General features: G+C 37.9%; 1 protein-coding gene across 1 annotated transcript in view; it reads left to right on the forward strand.

Annotated features, from left to right (window-relative positions):
• The window catches only part of kmt2ca (lysine (K)-specific methyltransferase 2Ca), a 158,754-nt gene that overhangs the window by 82,314 nt on the left and 58,519 nt on the right, over positions 1-17,921 (forward strand). The window contains exons 13-16 of the mRNA XM_059524358.1: positions 8,907-9,014; positions 9,135-9,937; positions 13,179-13,298; positions 15,424-15,540. Coding sequence (XP_059380341.1) covers positions 8,907-9,014; positions 9,135-9,937; positions 13,179-13,298; positions 15,424-15,540 — 1,148 coding nt within the window. The remainder of the gene's footprint in view (positions 1-8,906; positions 9,015-9,134; positions 9,938-13,178; positions 13,299-15,423; positions 15,541-17,921) is intronic.

Consider the following 17,921-nt stretch of genomic DNA (forward strand, 5'->3'; position numbering starts at 1 on the left):
GAGAACTGTACATGCACTCCCCCCACCCACAATTCCTGCCGGCCCGGGACTCGGACCCACAACCCTTCGATTCTAACCACCAGGCCACGACTTCCCATGTTTTAGTGCTTGGAGCAGGAGCGGTGCTTGATATGTACTGCATTTCATTCAGGGCATAATTGCATATTCTATAATTCAGTAATCTACACCTTGTGCTTGTGTTCACTATATTATATTATGAAGTGCATCATGTTTGCTCAAAAATTAAAGCCATGATCACTTGTTTATCACCATCTGTTTTCTGTTATCTGTTACAGCGTTATCTGCAATATGGGAGTGGTCTATATCCCATAGAGAGATACCGAACGGATGTTAGAAAGAGAACGTAACGTTACTTGCGTAACGTTGCCCTGGTTCTCTGATAACAGAAGTGAGGTATCTAATCTCACTGCCCTTCTTGCAGACTACACGGTGAATTATTAGCAGGCTGCGGGTGGGTTATATACCAGGGAGTTGGGACTCCCTGATAGCTGCAGCAATTGGTCTGTCAGTCTGACAGACGTGGTGTAATTGGTGCTTCTGCATTCGGTTACGCCTGAGGCGTTCCCATAGTGAGATACCTCACTTCTGTTATCAGAGAACCAGGGTTACGCAAGTAACCTAACGTTCCCAGTGAAATAAACATTTGTGTAATAATAACAAGAACACTAAAATATAGATCAAAAACAAAGAGCTTAAACATGTTCACACCACCGAACTTGACAAATACTGGATTGAGTTATTGTAGTATGTGGAGCCTATATGTCATGGACAAATACATTTGTAACAATGCAAAAGTTAACATGTGAATCAGTATGTATGTGTATATATCAAGCACCACCAAATACAAGAGCCAAGAGAGAATGTTTTGGATTCACCTTGCAAAAGGCTGTGAGTGCCACCAATTCAAAGTTTTATGCAAAAACAGAGGATCTAGGAAAGTGACCAAAAGTGACGATTGTATGGGTTTCCCGGGTTTGTTCGCAGTGCAATGGAAAAGAGGATTAAACATCTCTCCGTACAAAAAAAATCAGTTGCATTGGTGATATGCAAATTTTTGTGTCTGTCTGAAAAGATGCATTAACAGACATTTATTCAAATAAAAATAAAAAATAAATTCACTTTTCTTTGTGTGAACAGGACTTTGTTTTTGTGATCAGATTTTGTTGCCGATTTTTCTTTTTTTTCTTTTTTTTCTGCAGTAAATCAGGTAACAATTACTCATGCACTGCTTACTGCTTACCATTAACGTACTGTAGCATGTTGTTAGCAAACTGCTCTCCATGAGCTACGGATGTCTGAAAAATAGTTAATTTGGAGTGTACATATAAAAAAACTGAAGTGGCGAACCAAACCAGAACCATAAACAATTGGGTCAAAGTGCATGAATGTGCCAATTGGACTTCTGACAGACTCAGCGCTGAACTTTCCAGAAACTGTTAAATGATCAATGATGCTTCATTTACTTGAGGTAAACATTGATCCATCGACTAATTGGGTACTTTTGTGGATGACTAGTTGACTAGTATAAAGGACTAATCTTGTTGGCTGTAGTATTGTTTTGGTATTGAAGCAGTACTTTTGACAGCTTTAATACATTTATAGATAGGTGATTATAAAACCTCTTTATTCTTATGGCCACATGTTAGAGGGAGTATTTTCCCAGCGGTGCAGTAATTTGACTCCACCACCAATCTAAAGTCTTTTTGTTGCCATGGATGCGTGAGGCCATCAGTGATCCATCCCGACACGACTGAAATGAACCACAGTCACACTTATTCTCATGAACCAGTGAACAAACAACACAATCACCTGAGCACAGATGGCTGATTGTAGCTGCTGAATAGCTGCTTTGAGATCTGCGTCTTTCATGATGTTATAAAGTGTTAATCTTTTAGGCTGGAGGCTAGAGCCCGTCTGATGTCATACCCACACTGGGAATGATAAATCCTTTAAGTTCATCTGCTTTGCTCTTAGGCAGTGTGCAATGCTGCCAGGTGACACTGCCAGGTGAGTATTGTTGAGTGAAGTCAGTGTGAGGGCTTTTGGGAGTATGCAGACCCTGAGGCGTACCCGATCATCAATAATAGGTGTTGGAAAACCAGCATCAGTGTGCAGAATCAACCAGACAGCAGACTTGATATGCTCTCTGGAGTAGGAATATGTCAGTATCCTGTTTTAATATCCTCTTCTTCCTTGTCTGTCCAGTCGGACTGTAGTCATTGCTCATCAATGCCTCATGACCTCAGCAGCCTTTCCCCTTGTTTGAACTCTGCATGTCCACTGAGGTACCCCGAGGCTTGTTTACATGCTGCCTTTACTGGGCAGCTCAACTAGACTTGAACCTCTGTCTATCCCCAGTAGCGAAATGCACTTTTTTGAGGGCCTCAATATATAGCAGCCTTTAAAACATTGCTGATTCTGTGTGCTGTTTTTAAGGGGGTCTCATTTAGAAGTAACAATCACACTTGAAGAAATCCAAAAATTAAAAAAAAAAATGTAACGTCTCGGCCATTATCCAGGCCTTCATCAGATTTCTGGTCAAAACGTCACATATATTTAAAACAATAAAGTTAGATTTCTTCAAGAGCAAATGTTGCACCTTTTCTTATTGACATTGTTTTTTATATTTGTGGTTGCACCTCCTCTTTTGTTGGTGGAGCACCTCTGTGTAGTAATTTTAGTTTTTAGGTGCAATAGTTAAAATAAAATAAATATCGATGTCATGTTATTACAACACATATGATAATATTGTAAATCTAATTTAGCGCCTATAACTATTTTGGTAGACCAATATTGCACCTTAACACTGGTTGCCCACCAATCAGAAAATGGAAAAATGAAGACAACAAAGACAGAATTCAGCTAATTCTGCTCTACAAAGTCATGGCGGAGATCAGATGACAGATGAAAGTGAAACCCTCTACCTACACCTGAGAAATGTTAGCTCGCCAGTGTGGGAGTTTTTTGGGTTCTTGAGAAATGTTAGCTCACCAAATGGGGGAGTTTTTTGGGTTTTTGAGAAATGTTAGCTCGCCAATGGGGGAGTTTTTTTGGGTTTTTGAGAAATGTTAGCTCGCCAATGGGGGAGTTTTTTTGGTTTCTGTTAGAGCCTGTCAGCAAGAATGGCCAGAATTTTCTCTCCTTTACCCTCCTTATTTTAAGTGGGAAACAACACAAGAAGACACTAAAGTATACCAAATTAAAGATGAAAACTAGCATTTTTATTTCTGTGGAAATTGTTATAATATTATCATCTTTAATTATGTTGCTGCAATAGTCATAGTGAATATCTGTAAATGAAATGAACAGAGTTAATACATTTATGTAGTTCAACAGTACAAGTGTTTAAGACATGCGCACTAGTTCTATTGCTCCTGCTGATTTGTAGATCATCAAACCAATCATTTTAAAAATTTAGTTTTAGTGCGTAAATTATCCTGCACATTTATGTTGCAAGTATAGTATGATCAAATCATGTGGCTTGTTGAGTTAAAGACAGTTTGGGTGTGCATTTTTTTTAAGTGATTAGTTACAGATACAGTATGTCACAGAAACACACTATCACCAAAATGTATTTAACTTCAGAAGACACAAGGTGATGTTTGTGTGCATCTATGTAGGTTTGAATAGATGTGAGTATTTGTTGTAGCATTCTTTGTAGCACAGCAACCTGGGGGAGGGGAAGATATTAGACCGTGACTTGTCCCCCTAGGTTAAAAATAGCTAGGAGCTCTAAACTAGTGAGGCTTTCATCTTCCCTGTGCTTCTAGTGGATTGTAAGTGTAGAGACGTTATCAGGACACTGCAACCAACCTAACTCATTTTTAGCTCTTTGAATGATGGCTGCTCTATCATGAGTCTTTGATGGCTCTACACTGTTTCTTACACCCCAGGTTAGATTCAGGTTAGATTCATGATGTTTTATTGGAATGATATATATTAAATGTATTAAAGGTGGTCATGCAAAATAGTATTTTCTTGCTCTTTAAAATAAAGTTGATATGCTATGTAATCAAATTTTATATCATTCACTTCAAGCTCCTCCTGAGGCAGTTAACAGAAACTAAAAAAGGAAAAGGATTTCTTATGAAATTGTCATGTCTGTGACATCACAGCCATTAGCATTTACACATCAACACCTATTTATACAAGTTTTCTGATTGGCTAAAATACAGAATCCCTATCAATATAGTTTGTTGTTGTGGAAATATATTCAAAGTTTGAAATCATGCGTATGTAAGGCATTTGAACACTGTTTTTGTTCTAACAGTTAGTCTTGCGTATGAGTGAATGAGTAAAAAAGAGGGCAGAGCATGGCTCGTGTTTGTTTATTCATTTCTGTGTGCCCTGTATGAGACCATCTCAGCAGTGTCTAACAAGAGCAGGGCTCGTAAATATGTTGTCATGGTGATGCCTGGCACAATGGGCTGCAGTGGCAGCTGAAGTATTCCTGTTCCCTGTTCAGAGTGAGGGAAGCATAAATGTATGGTGGAGGAGAGGGCAAATAGAGCCCTCTTGAATTTGATATATATATACAGATGGATATAGAAAAAATACAGATGAATAATAGAATCATTTTTTTAGTTGCCCTATTCATTCTCTGATCAATCATGCTATGTTGATTGAGACCAAATGATTAATTATGCATTTAGTTATGATTTAGGATTGCAAAACGGTTGTTCTGTTAAAGCAAAGCAGTTCAAATAATTTGCATGTCATCTGATTGATGGTGTGAGTGGTCACTTTGAATATAGCTATAATATTCAAGTTCTTAAAGCTGAAAATTTCTCAAGATCTCTCTGATTTTTTTAAGTTGTTGAATAAACCTCAGCATATGAATGGTATCCCTTTGAGTAATACACTAAACCCCAGGTTGTTTCAGGGAGGTTAGACATGTAATAAGTCAGTGGTGCTGTTCTGTGGCATAAGTCGTGTAAAAGTCTCAGAAAAGTATTCTGACCATATATATGTGGAGATAAAGATTCCAGACGACCTGCTGTTTTATTATTTTGAGCAGTTTAGTAACTGTTGGTCCAGTGCTCTGTGTGTCAGATTCTTTGGTGCATGTTGTGATGCAGTTTGAGCAAAGATAATTGGAGTTCTGACAACCAAACACAAGCAATTTATTTTAATTCAGGAAAACAGAGTCAATGACAATAGTGTCCAAGATAGACATTTTTCAACAAAAGTTTAACTTTAATGACTTTTACAAATGTCATCAGTAGGGATGTCAACGATTAATCGATGATCGGTGACGGTATATAATAACATCATTCATTCACAATGTACTAATTAAGCTTTTAATGTGATTTAAACTTTAAAAGTACATTAAAATAGAAACAACACAAAAGTTCTTCAACATGAAAAGCAATCAAAATGTAGTAACTAAGTCACTTCATCAGATAACTGCGCTCTCAGGGCTGCGGGACACAGGACAGATAGACTATTCATTCCTAAAACTTGTTAATTCATTCCAACGACTTATTAATTTGTGACAATTGTCCATGTTTCATTAGTTTTGTTCTCTAAATAACCCATGATTTAACTGAAATAAGGGAACAAATTAATAAATCGAATAAATTCTTAATTCATGAAATCTTTAATTTCCCTTCCCATGTTTACCACACACAGTAAGAGATGCGATTAAAAGTGAAAGATAATAAAATAAACCTGCGAAATTACAGGGTTAGACTGTGAAGATTTAGGAAAAGAAGCAATGCCTAAATGTTATTGAATTTGTGGAAATTCGTGACCAACCGGCAAACCTGAACAAAGCCACATAAATGAAGGCTATATCTCAAACTGCATCCAGAGGCATGGTCACGGTCTAACATTTTCCTGACCCTATAAGAGCACCACAAATCTTCTGTTTTATTGTGTGTGCTTACAAATGAAAGTAAACACTTTTGCGAAAAGGTTTTGTTTTTTTTATTTTATTTTTTATCTCTCAGCTGTTTCGATCGCTCCGGAGCCTGGTGCACACGTATATTCTAGCAATTCAAACTTACATCGCAGTCTGTTCATTATCAAAATAAAATACAGTCAACATTTAAAAGCTTACACTGGTCAGTTTAAAAAGACCAGTATACCGGGCCACTCTGCTGTTATGCCAAGGACGTTTTTGCTCATATGAAGAGGATCATCTTTTCCATCTATGTGCGAATGTGTGTCAAGTAGTTTACATTATAAATAATACAACCCGAATTCCGGAAAAGTTGGGACGTTTTTTAAATTTTAATAAAATGAAAACTAAAGGAATTTCAAATCACATGAGCCAATATATTATTCACAATAGAACATAGATAACATAGCAAATGTTTAAACTGAGAAATTTTACACTTTTATCCACTTAATTAGCTCATTTAAAATTTAATGCCTGCTACAGGTCTCAAAAAAGTTGGCACGGGGGCAACAAATGGCTAAAAAAGCAAGCAGTTTTGAAAAGATTCAGCTGGGAGAACATCTAGTGATTAATAAAGTTAATTGATATTAGGTCTGTAACATGATTAGCTATAAAAGCTTTGTCTTAGAGAAGCAGAGTCTCTCAGAAGTAAAGATGGGCAGAGGCTCTCCAATCTGTGAAAGACTGCGTAAAAAAAATTGTGGAAAACTTTAAAAACAATGTTCCTCAACGTCAAATTGCAAAGGCTTTGCAAATCTCATCATCTACAGTGCATAACATCATCAAAAGATTCAGAGGAACCGGAGAAATCTCTGTGCGTAAGGGACAAGGCCGGAGACCTTTATTGGATGCCCGTGGTCTTCGGGCTCTCAGACGACACTGCATCACTCATCGGCATGATTGTGTCAATGACATTACTAAATGGGCCCAGGAATACTTTCAGAAACCACTGTCGGTAAACACAATCCGCCGTGCCATCAGCAGTTGCCAACTAAAGCTCTATCATGCAAAAAGGAAGCCATATGTGAACATGGTCCAGAAGCGCCGTCGTGTCCTGTGGGCCAAGGCTCATTTAAAATGGACTATTTCAAAGTGGAATAGTGTTTTATGGTCAGACGAGTCCAAATTTGACATTCTTGTTGGAAATCACGGACGCCGTGTCCTCCGGGCTAAAGAGGAGGGAGACCTTCCAGCATGTTATCAGCGTTCAGTTCAAAAGCCAGCATCTCTGATGGTATGGGGGTGCATAAGTGCATACGGTATGGGCAGCTTGCATGTTTTGGAAGGCTCTGTGAATGCTGAAAGGTATATAAAGGTTTTAGAGCAACATATGCTTCCCTCCAAACAACGTCTATTTCAGGGAAGGCCTTGTTTATTTCAGCAGGACAATGCAAAACCACATACTGCAGCTATAACAACAGCATGGCTTCGTCGTAGAAGAGTCCGGGTGCTAACCTGGCCTGCCTGCAGTCCAGATCTTTCACCTATAGAGAACATTTGGCGCATCATTAAACGAAAAATACGTCAAAGACAACCACGAACTCTTCAGCAGCTGGAAATCTATATAAGGCAAGAATGGGACCAAATTCCAACAGCAAAACTCCAGCAACTCATAGCCTCAATGCCCAGACGTCTTCAAACTGTTTTGAAAAGAAAAGGAGATGCTACACCATGGTAAACATGCCCCGTCCCAACTATTTTGAGACCTGTAGCAGAAATCAAAATTGAAATGAGCTCATTTTGTGCATAAAATTGTAAACTTTCTCAGTTTAAACATTTGCTATGTTATCTATGTTCTATTGTGAATAAAATATTGGCTCATGTGATTTGAAAGTCTTTTAGTTTTCATTTTATTAAAATTTAAAAAACGTCCCAACTTTTCCGGAATTCGGGTTGTAGTTTAACATTCAAATACATTGCGAATATTGAAACATTTGGATTTGTGCCGAATGAGACATGAGCAGTAATCTCCAAATAAATCTAGCCACGCTCGCTCATCCTCATCTGCACGCACGCACTGTCACGATCTAATGCACTAGATGCCAGATTTTTAAAAACAAATAGGCTAGGCTACCGGAACGCAAAAATTCAAAATCGGACATTTTCCAGAACCGAATCCAGCAGGATCAAATTAATGTGTGCAACAGTGTGTTTTGCTGCAGCAGCGCCGGAAGGAAGCGGTTCACTTGTTAATGCGCAGCGCAGTCAAACGCGCTCCAGTCACTTTTAGAATAATTTTTGTTTTAAATGCCATAATGTCAGTTGAAAACATTTCAATTGTTTTAAAATACAACAACAAGCACCACAAAACCATTTAAAGAGGCGCTTTCAGCGTCTCCGTGCCAGAAAACAGTCAACAAAGTAAAATGATCTCAAAATGTACGAAACTTTCTTAATTTTATCAAATGATCATAATCACATCTATTAATTTTATAAACATGCTACTAGCATTTTATTCAGACTAAAACCCAATTAATTCAAGTGAGAAAGCATTTTGTGTGTGTGTGTGTGTGTGTGTGTGGCTTTTGCACATCCTGTCATGCCAGTGACTGCATGCATTTAGACGCATTTTGCAGCATTATGGTTAACGATTAATTGATTAATTGATCGTTAATTTAAACGACGATCGATCATGGAAATAATCGTTATTTTACATCCCTAGTCATCAGTGTAAAAAGTAATAATGTTTTCCTTACCCCTTGAATTCATCTGAATGTACACATTTTTTGTTTCTAAGAAAATATTATTAAAAGATTATGCTAACCAAACATCATAAGAGATTCTTTTAATGAATTTCATTGTTTTAATGGGGGCTTTCTTCAGCGGCACGTTCATGTCACTTAAAATATGAAATTATGTATTTTTTAATAAATTAAATGGAAAAAAATGAACGTCATTTCATTGATCCTTATGGATGTTCAGCATAGTAAAAAGTTAGTCAGTTTTATCTTTGTGCAACTCAACGCTTCAATTTCCTATCCAGATGTCTTCATGGCTGTTGAGGAAGTAAATGAGGCTGATGAGGAAGTGGCGTTGGAGCCAGAGGCCAGTGCTAGTCCACTTCCTACATTTCCAGAAGAGTTCCTGTCATGTAAGTCTTTCTTTTAGTCAGATAATCATGTCCATGAAATGTGCATAATATTTAGTATTAATGTGTTTTTTAGCCATAGACATCTTATTTATTTATATATTTATTTATTTATTGGCACAGCTGCTGAACCGGCCCAGGAGATCCAGGTTACTGTCACTCTGACAGAGGGTTCTGAGCCTCCTCTGTGCACATCCACTATAGTGGCCTCTTCCACTACTGAAGACCATAACCAGGAGCACAATATAATTGGTGCTTTGGAAATTGGGAAGGAAACAGAGGATAAGCTGCCTGATACTACAGATGATGAACCTGAAGCAGACACTTCAAAAGCTCTTCCTGCTTTGCCAACCAAAGAAACTTCCACCAAACACTCTCGAGCACAAGAGGAAGAACCCATGGAAGTATGTCCCTCAGACCCTTCCAGTACGAAGGATAAAAGTGTGACAGATGTCCCAGAATCCCAGAGTGTTGTTGAGGTAATTGTGCAGGAACAGAAGCAAGACGAACAAGAGCAAGAAGAGGAGAAGGTGGCAGATCCTGAAGTCACTTGTATTTTACCTGAGCCTGATAGTGTCCCACTGGTTGCAGAGTGCAGTCCTACGGTGGAAATGAACACTACACCTGTCAGCGACCACAGTTTCTCCAGTTTCAGCTCTCCCATTGAGGATAAAAGCCTCGTCTTGATAAATTCCCCAGGACTGTCCCCCGAGGGCTCAACCAAGTTGACCCAGTCCCCATTTTCCACTGAAGCCTCACCGAGGGAGACGTCTCAAATCCAGACGCCTACCCATGGCCTGAATCTGGCTGGATACAGCCCCAGTGTTTCCAACACCAACTTCTTCCCCCTTACGCCCAAGATAGGTATGGGAAAGCCAGCCATCTCAAAGAGGAAGTTCTCTCCAGGAAGGCCAAGAGTAAAGCAGGTAAAACTCCTGGTTTTTGGCCTTTCTTTCTTGTTGCTTGGCTCCTGGTTTTCCCTCTGTCTCTTTAGGACACTGATTCTGTCTGTGATCCACAGTTTTCAGCCACACAGTAATTACTCCTTTGCTCTCCATGTTCCTTCGTCACATTGATTAGTGCCAGAGCGTAGCGTGTATTAATTAACATGGAAAGGCTCTTACTGTGCTCTCTCTGGCTCAGTCTCTGCTTCGCTCACTCATTCTTTTTCCCGCTCTCTCTCCTGCCTCCCAGTCCCCCCCCACCACCACCACTGCCCTTCTCAAATACATCACTCACAGTATCCCGAGAGAGAGGGGGCTGGGAGTTGGCTCCAGAGGCAGGGGTTTATGCTAGAGGAACATAAAGGAGTCTTTTTGGAGGTGTGTAATTCGGATAACTGCTCACTGAGCTGGAAAGCACAGCAAAAACCCATTTCCCCTTTGAGCTCTGGAGCAGGGAGGATGCAGAGAACTTCTTTTTTAGGACCTTCTAACTTATCATAAATCTAAATTAATCCTGACATCTTTGTGCCCAGTAGAGTAAACTTCAAAGTACAATTAATCTAAGTATTCTTCAAAGTGAATAAAGATTAGAGTGTGTTCATCCCCATCTCTCTGGTGCAAACCTTGGCATTTTAACTATGGTAATGCTTTTAGTATCATTGACGCACATACATAGACCATGCCAAATATGGTAAACTGAAGATCAATCGTGCTTGCTTGACAGTTGAGAAACAGTGAGGTTTTTTTTTATTCTTCATTTGTTGTGGCTGAATCTAGCATGTTTGAGTCTCCACAAAAACCGATGTGGTTTGCTTCTCGCATGTTTTGCAAGTTTGAGCTCTCAGGTTTACCATGTTTGAATGTATTTGTTGTTCGGTGTATATATGTCAATGAAAGCCTAAATTAAATCTGTTTTTATAGCAATAGATTGCATCTCTTCCAAAAAATATGGATTGAACCTCTTGATTCGTATAGATATTAAAAAAATCTTATGTTATATCATGTGTTTCTGAAAGATGAGAGCAAGTCAATAACGTGGTGGTAAATAAATGACCAAATTTGTATTTTTAGGTGAACTATCCCTTTAAAGGTGCTGTTTTTCAAACTTTATTATTTTGTTACCCTACACTACACATCCTGTCTTTAAAACACAGCTCTCCAAAAGCATGCCAGGAAACTCAATGTCAGCAAAACTTTAAATGTTTCCCAGAGAGAGAGCATTACTGATTGGCTAAAACCTCATTCTCTTTTTATATTTATACAGTATAGGTTCTAAACAGTCTAATATAAAATGTCAGGACATCTGATTAAATGATCCGTTAGGTATTAGGGATATTTTATGTGTGGGATACCAAACAATTAGCTTGTGACAAAGTGCTTTCTGTAAGATTTCAATGGGATATGTTTTTTTTTTTTAAGATAGCTGGCTATAAACATTGATATTTTAACAAAACATGCTTAGCAGTTGTGTTTGGATATACTTTTCTTTTGTAAAATCTAATGACTAGAAGTGTGTATATGTGTCTTTTATATGCTAGTTTTTATGGCTCTAGTTGCTTTTCTCTCTGGAGTATGCGCCATCTGGGCACAGGGCAATTTAAAGGGTGGGCAGCTGTCATTGGCTCCAACTGAGATTTCCGGTTTGGTGTGTAAAAGTGCGTTCATGAGTATGTGCACGCCCCTGTGTTATTCTGTGTGTGCCTATGAGAGAGAGAGATTTCGTTTTGTTGTGCAAATGAGCTTCTAGCGTTTCATCATTTTCTTGAAGTAACACCCGCTGATTCTCTTCAAAGACGATCAGGCGTGCCTTCCGCTCTGAATTTTGTAGAAGTTTCAGAGTCCTATAGGGATTAGCTTGAGTTTTCATTTAGAAATATGTATCTCTTAGCTAAAAAAGATTTAATATTACCACATACATGTTGGTAAAGTGTCTCTTGGGCGCCTACCATTCACCTCTCCATTTATTTTACATTTGTAGTATATTTGTTTATTTTGAAAAGACTCAGGGCTGGAAATTCAGTATGAAGACATGCTTCTTCCTCAGCATACTCTTACTGAACTAACATTGCATGGCTGTCAATAAGCAATCGAAGACATCACCAATATCAATGCCATGATTTTTTTTCTTATTGTCAATACGTAGTCAAATTTTATTATTTGCTGTCTTTATTCACAGGCATGTTGGCATGATAATATTTGTTTGTTTCTCAGTTGCCTCCTTCCACTCATACTTTAATGTTTAAGGAGAGCTATTCTTTTCTTTCTTTCTTTCTTTCTTTCTTTCTTTTTGAATCTGTTATAACAAATATTGGGTCTTGTGCCTTAGGAATGGTCATTTTTTCAAGTACTTTTGTTTTATTAGGAAGCAATGTTCTGAGTTCAATGCAAATTATGCTCTGTTTACAACAGGAATTTGTTGATTACCACAGAAAATAACGTTAAAGCAAAAATTATGGAAATTATGGAAAAACGTGTCTTCGTTGCCCTTTTTTTATATTATTATAATTTTTTTTTTTTTTATGTTTGCAATATTATGGAAAACAATTGTGTCAGGTAATCAGCAGCACATGACACTGTTGTCCAGAGACAATAAGTTGTATTGGATCTCAGACATGCATTAAAAGTTATGGTTTGGGACAAAATGATACGTGACAGGAAAAAAAGGCAACCAACTCGCGGCTGCTATTTATTATTTATAATTTAGAAATAATTTTCATTTGTAAAACAAAAAAGGCCTTGCGGTGATTGTTATGCATTGTAATTACACTGACTAACCCTCATTAGCTCGTTAAACAGGCTAAATGCTTCCCATGATGCTTTGTGCTTTATGAAATTCTCTGTTTATTTCAAAGAGCTGCTTGTTGTCATGCTGACACAATCATGCTCGTTTAGTACAAATAAATAAACAAGGCTGTTTCCATGGAGGCAGAATGATGCATTATAATGCAGATCCTCATGTCTTTTTCTCTGTTTGTAAGGGAATTTTCAGAACAGAAAATTAATTCTGTATAATTCCGTCATGTTTCAGGAATTTGTCCCAAACTTAATATTTCACTGTATCGGCTTGATATGATACATTTGTGTAGAAGTATTACATTCATTTGAAGTGCTGTATTCTTGTTGCTGGCTTCACATTTATGTTGCTGCATTTTGTCACCCCTCATCTTCCCCTCATCACCAATATACCCTCCTCCTCCGTCTCTTCTCCGCCGCTTTACCTCAGGGTGCATGGAGTAACCGTAGCGCAATGAGCTCGCCCTCCTGGTCTCCAGAGCGCTCGGACGCCTGGGACAGCCCTAAGACCAGGCCGCATCACGGGCTGCCCATCTGGACCATGAGATTGGTAAATGAGGGGAGGGGGTTGAAGGGTTTGGGCTCTGCAGGGGACTGAGCTTTTAAGGTGGGTGTGGGTCATAAAGCATCAGCTGGTTTAGTCTAGAAAGTAAACTCAAAAATGGTTTTTAAGGGATTATGGATGAAAAACACGAGTATGACTCTGTGGTTGTTGTTGATCAAAAATGTATGTTTGTTACTAGTGTAGAATTCAGGCCTTTATATTATGATATCCGACTTGTTCATGATATAATATGACATTTTATACAATATTTTTGTGTATTTTTAATTTGACTATTTTTAGGCCTGGCATGCTGTCTTAAAAAACATAATGCTCATGGCGTGATATTCTAAAAAAAAACAAAAAACAAAAAAAAACAATGAGACGCAACACACTAAGGCTCGAGCCTTAAGATCTTATCTGATCCATATTACATGTTAGAAAAGTTTACAGATATTTGGAATCAGGGATGCACTGAAAAAGGTTTGTAATAATGTACAACTATAAATGTGACTATAAATTTCCCCAGTCATGATTCTTCAGTGCCTCTTGTCCTAAAAATTGTTTTTCTTAATGTCATAATCATATGCTGACATAAACAAGGCCATACGACCAGGTTTATCCAGTAACCAGTCCCCTCATATATCACTGAAGTTCTGATAGACAAATACAAGCCTCATCCCTCATTATCTATTACTGAATATTCAGTTTAACTCTGAAATGCATCACTTTACAAAGGTTAATGCTTTGATTTACAGTTTTATGTTGTTATCCATTGCACATTTCCTTGTTTACATTGTATATTGATCTAATGAATATTTCATATGCATGTTCATATAATAAACCCTGCACATATCTACAAAAGCATGTGCATGAGACACCAGAATTGCATCCTTCCCATTGCAGCTGTATCTCATCAGAATTGCTGTTCTTCTCTGTGGCTGCAATCGAGCAGCTTTAGAGGAGTGCCTTCCTTAAGCCTCCTCTATTTTTTCCCTCTCCATAATTCATTTCTGCACAAATTAGACTCAGACTGTAAAAGCGACAGAGTGCGCCAGGCTTCCTTAGGCAATCTCTCTAAATGAAGTTGACGTCTCCTGTCTGAGTAGTGCCGCTTGGCTACAGTGAGGTAATTACCTGGGAGGAAGTGGGAATTGGGCCAGAGCTTTAGCCTCGATGCAAACGCAACGTGACACTTTCAGAAGCAGGGCAAGTTGGCAGAAGCCTGGCCTGAAATGTGATCTGTAAGTCAGTGTAGTGTTCAGGGAGTTGAGCTGAACCTCAGAGGGTCAGGTCTTGGGATGGATGGATGAGTTTGTAGCACAAACACAGATGCAAACAGTTTGGTGCCTTCCAGAAAGTTTTCCACCTTGTCAAGCTAGGTTATAGGTGGATTCAGGTAATTATTTCTCCTAAACAGCAGAACCATTTTTAATGAAATCATTCAAGCAATAGTACAATTTTTTTTATTAGAGAATAATATGTGTGGATTTCTATGTGAGCTGTGCAAAGTTTTTCTTTTCTTTTTTGTTATTTATAAAATGTTAGGCAAAAAATTATTTCATGTTAAATAGTAACTTGTTATTTATTTTATTTTTTTAATGCTGGTGTGCTGTTAATTTGATTATCTTCATTTAGGAAGTAAAACTCTAGTTGACTTAAATAATTGAACAATAAAATTAAATACTTTAGCAGCATTTTTTTTTACTTGAGTGCGAGGAAGTTTTTCTTTTCTTCAGTGAAGATTTCTGAGTGATGATACAAAAACAACAACAACAATAAAGCTAATTTGTACAAGTAAATCAAACTGTCCGACTCTTTTAACATTTTTTGTGAGGTTTAAATCAGCGATTCTATTATAATACAATAAGCAGACACAAAACTGTCCTACAGTCATGGTCTGTAGGAAACTTAATATATAAGTCAGATATGAAGCACATTAAAGTCATTGTGATATTCCAATGTTGGTTTATTTTATATCACCAACAAAACAATATTCGATATATCATCTGTATTGCCCTTTTGGCTATGAGTATTTGCTCATTAGTACTATACATTCACACTCAGTTTCACTCTCAAAGTGTGCCATAAGAGAAAAGAAATAATATCGTTTCTCTCCATCTCTGTCTGCTAGGGTCGTGGATCTGGTTTTCCTGGAAGGCGGAGACCCAGGGGAGCTAACCTGTCTGGGAGAGGTGGCAGGGGACGCTCCAGGCTAAAGACGGAGAGCATCCCTGTGGTGACCCCTGGGGTATGAAGCCCCCACCTCTACAAGCATAAATAAAACAGTGCTCAGATGTGCTTAATGTTCACATTAAAGCTTGAGAAATGCACTCACGCTCAGCAGAGCTTCAGCAGCAGTTCCCAGCCCAAATGGCCTTTTCAAAATAGCAAATGCTGACATTTTCCCCAACACAAATGACTTGTGATGGGTGAGAATGAGCCAGCATGTACTTGGCTGCCAATATTATAAAATGTTGTACTCAGCAGCCATCCTGTGGTCTACACACAATAAAGATGTTGTCTTAACTTTATCAGCCAGTCTCATTACAGTTCAATACCACAGTCAATTTTCATGTAAAGACCTATTTACACTGAGTGTGAATTTTCACTATGACAAGGTTTAAATTTAAACTATCCATACACCATTACACCAACTTTCCCCCTAATCGATAAATTGAATATATCATGCATATTTTTTTCATCTAGATGATGTTAAAACAAAATAAAGACTAATATATTATAAATACAACATTTACATTGTGCATGTAAGAACAATGACCCTGCATTGCAGAACCAACACTGCAAGCAATGCCTATTATACGGTGCATTGCGAGCTTAAAGTGATAGTTCACCCAGAAATTTAAATTGTCATTAATTACTAACCATCTTGTTGTTCCAAACCCATAACACTTTTATTAACACGTTTTCTTCAAAACACAAAGATATTTCTGTTTAAACCTGAGTGATGCCTTTCCATTTTCAACAAATCTTTAAAGCTTCAAATTGTTAATAAAGACATTGTAAAATTAATACAAATAAATCAAAACATTCGTCAACAAAATATATGTAACATTAAATATGGTCAATTGCAGCTCAACCGTACGAGGACTAGTGATGTTTGTTCTTGCTTATGTAAGCATGTATGAGCTCCTACAAGAAGCAATTAGATTTGTACTCATGCTTCAAGCAAGTATGTTTTAACTTCCATTTACCATATTTGAAGTGTTCTATGTACAATGTTTGTCATTTGTTTATGTGAGAAAAGAAATCTCTCAAATTTTGAAAAAAAGTGATTATTTTGAAGAACAAAAGTATTATGGTTTTGTAATTGACGATAATTAAGTAATAGATGGCAGAATTTTCCCTTTAAGACAAGCTGGGCCCATTGTATACAATGCTTAAGAACTACTACTGTAATAGCCTTACAGCAATTGGTAAAGACTAAGTGTTGCCCATTGCTGTTTTTAATGCTTTATATATATATATATATATATATATATATATATATATATATATATATACAACCCGAATTCCGGAAAAGTTGGGACGTTTTTTAAATTTTAATAAAATGAAAACTAAAGGAATTTCAAATCACATGAGCCAATATTTTATTCACAATAGAACATAGATAACGTAGCAAATGTTTAAACTGAGAAATTTTACACTTTTATCCACTTAATTAGCTCATTTAAAATTTAATGCCTGCTACAGGTCTCAAAAAAGTTGGCACGGGGGCAACAAATGGCTAAAAAAGCAAGCAGTTTTGAAAAGATTCAGCTGGGAGAACATCTAGTGATTAATTAAGTTAATTGATATCAGGTCTGTAACATGATTAGCTATAAAAGCTTTGTCTTAGAGAAGCAGAGTCTCTCAGAAGTAAAGATGGGCAGAGGCTCTCCAATCTGTGAAAGACTGCGTAAAAAAATTGTGGAAAACTTTAAAAACAATGTTCCTCAACGTCAAATTGCAAAGGCTTTGCAAATCTCATCATCTACAGTGCATAACATCATCAAAAGATTCAGAGAAACTGGAGAAATCTCTGTGCGTAAGGGACAAGGCCGGAGACCTTTATTGGATGCCCGTGGTCTTCGGGCTCTCAGACGACACTGCATCACTCATCGGCATGATTGTGTCAATGACATTACTAAATGGGCCCAGGAATACTTTCAGAAACCACTGTCGGTAAACACAATCCGCCGTGCCATCAGCAGATGCCAACTAAAGCTCTATCATGCAAAAAGGAAGCCATATGTGAACATGGTCCAGAAGCGCCGTCGTGTCCTGTGGGCCAAGGCTCATTTAAAATGGACTATTTCAAAGTGGAATAGTGTTTTATGGTCAGACAAGTCCAAATTTGACATTCTTGTTGGAAATCACGGACGCCGTGTCCTCCGGGCTAAAGAGGAGGGAGACCTTCCAGCATGTTATCAGCATTCAGTTCAAAAGCCAGCATCTCTGATGGTATGGGGGTGCATAAGTGCATACGGTATGGGCAGCTTGCATGTTTTGGAAGGCTCTGTGAATGCTGAAAGGTATATAAAGGTTTTAGAGCAACATATGCTTCCCTCCAAACAACGTCTATTTCAGGGAAGGCCTTGTTTATTTCAGCAGGACAATGCAAAACCACAT

Source organism: Carassius carassius, chromosome 35, assembly GCF_963082965.1.
Source record: "Carassius carassius chromosome 35, fCarCar2.1, whole genome shotgun sequence".
Lineage (NCBI taxonomy): Eukaryota > Metazoa > Chordata > Actinopteri > Cypriniformes > Cyprinidae > Carassius > Carassius carassius.